This window comes from Alligator sinensis, unplaced genomic scaffold (genome assembly GCF_000455745.1).
Source record: "Alligator sinensis unplaced genomic scaffold, ASM45574v1 scaffold345_1, whole genome shotgun sequence".
NCBI classification, from domain to species: Eukaryota; Metazoa; Chordata; order Crocodylia; family Alligatoridae; genus Alligator; species Alligator sinensis.
The window spans coordinates 245,571-247,396 of NW_005843099.1; the positions used below are offsets into that span (position 1 = coordinate 245,571).

The 1,826-nt window shown below is 46.8% G+C and overlaps 1 protein-coding gene across 1 annotated transcript in view; it reads right to left on the bottom strand.

The window, feature by feature from the left end:
- Positions 1 to 766: 766 nt before the first annotated feature.
- Positions 767 to 1,826, bottom strand: part of LOC102377302 (GAS2-like protein 2) — a 12,935-nt gene continuing 11,875 nt past the window's right edge. The window contains 1 exon segment of the mRNA XM_025193788.1: positions 767 to 1,826. This exon segment is cut by the window's right edge and continues 31 nt beyond it. Within this exon segment, the coding sequence (XP_025049573.1) occupies positions 879 to 1,826 (948 nt within the window). The 3' untranslated portion in view covers positions 767 to 878.

Below are 1,826 nucleotides of genomic sequence, written 5' to 3' on the forward strand. Positions count from 1 at the left end.
TATTAGGCCTTTCAATGCCCTGAGAGGTCAGTATTATTAGTCTCATTTGACAGATGGAGAATCTAGAACAGAAAGAAGCATAATTTTAGGAACTCAAGAGTCTTCACTTTTAAAGCCCTTTTCTAGTTTCCTCTATCTTTTCTACAGGGTCTAAAGTGTCTGATTCTCTGTATATGCAATATCAAGGCTCAATTTTCCTCCTAGTTACACAGGTACAGCTACAAACACACTAATTTACCTGACAGGGAAATGTCTGTTCAACTAAAAATACTGAAATGGGCTAGGTGTATCGCACAAGGACAGAAGGGACAACGACTGTACATTTCATTTGCATCTGTCCCCACTGATAATACTCTTGCACTAAACTTGTTTACACATGGTGATAGATTTCCTCCAAAATAGGGCTTCCATGATGTAACAATCATACATCTTTTCTCAGGATGCGAGTTCTCACACTTTGTACCAAATCTGTAACTAAGAATTGAACCTTGAACCAAGTCTTCTGAAAAAGCCTTCAAAATTTTAGTCCTCAATGTTCTGCCTCCAGTTGCTGGTGCATGTTCAAACTAGACCTGTACCTGGCTTTGGATTCTCTCTCATCTCAAAATAAACACCAGACCATATTAATATACACCAAGTGAAAAGGCCACTTTTCTGAGATCCCTTGGTTGAAAACATGGGTGGACTTCAATTCACTGACAGCTTCAACCCCATTGTTATTTGTTTCTCCTTCCATCTCCCAAGCGATTGCCTCCCAAGGAGCTGTGTGGGAGTAAGAGAAAGAAGAAATTTGGTCCACAGGAGGGTTTTGAATGCTATATTTTTTCTCCTGACAACTGGGGGCTAAAACTGACCCCCAAAAGCATATTATATAGCTACTAGACCCAGGCTTCTTCATCTTCCTCCGTGAGCCACATTTTGCCTTCACTCAGGGATGACTTTATCTCCGAGTTCCCAGCCTGGGGGGAGCCACTCTGTTCTGAAAGCCAAGCTTCCTCCTCAGACCCAGCATTTTCTGTACTTTCTTTCCGGGTGCCAGCCAGGCTTCTCTGACTCGTCCGACTCTGGCGTTTTGAGCTGTGAGCCTTCTCCTGGTCTTTAGCTCTGCCCGCCTTCTGTGCCTGTCGATGTGCCACCGGAGTGGGGATTTTGGATGGCCGCTTCTCAGGTCTGTTGTCCCTGCGGGGGCGGATTTTGGGCCTCAGCTTTAGCTTGTAGATGGATGGCACTCGTTCAGGCTTTTTCAGTGCCCTCTTGGGCTTCACTTGAGGCAGTTTGGACTTTTCAGGGCCACCTGTAGGGTTTTCACTGGATGTTGCCTGTGGGGCTGTACCGTTTCTGTGGACATCTGCAGATGCTGAACGTCTTGTTGGCTGTTCCCTTGACCCATTGTCTCTGATTTCACTGGATGCATCCTTCTTAAGGCAAGTCCCTTCAGACCCTTGAAGCTTTTTTTCTTGGTTTTCATCCATCAGGAGTGAGGTTGCCTGAGGAGAATCCTCCCCAGCCTGCTTTAGTGGCATTGTAGCAATCCCATTCTCCACATCCACTTGGTGAAGTGTCTTGTGGCCCTTGGACAGTTCATCAATCACATCATCATAGTGCAACACAGCAGGGTGCCAGTTTGCCTCTCTGCTTGGCACGTAGACACCACTACGAGGCACACCCTCACCACAGGAAAACGCGTGCCTAGAGCTGGCAAGGGGACAGAGAAAAGGTGTGGCAGACTTCCACCCTCTGAGGTCACAGGCAGCAGTGTTACTTGCTAAGCTGCAGTCTGGTGGAGCCTTATCTAACCGGCTCCTCTCTGGATGGTGATTTTCAGC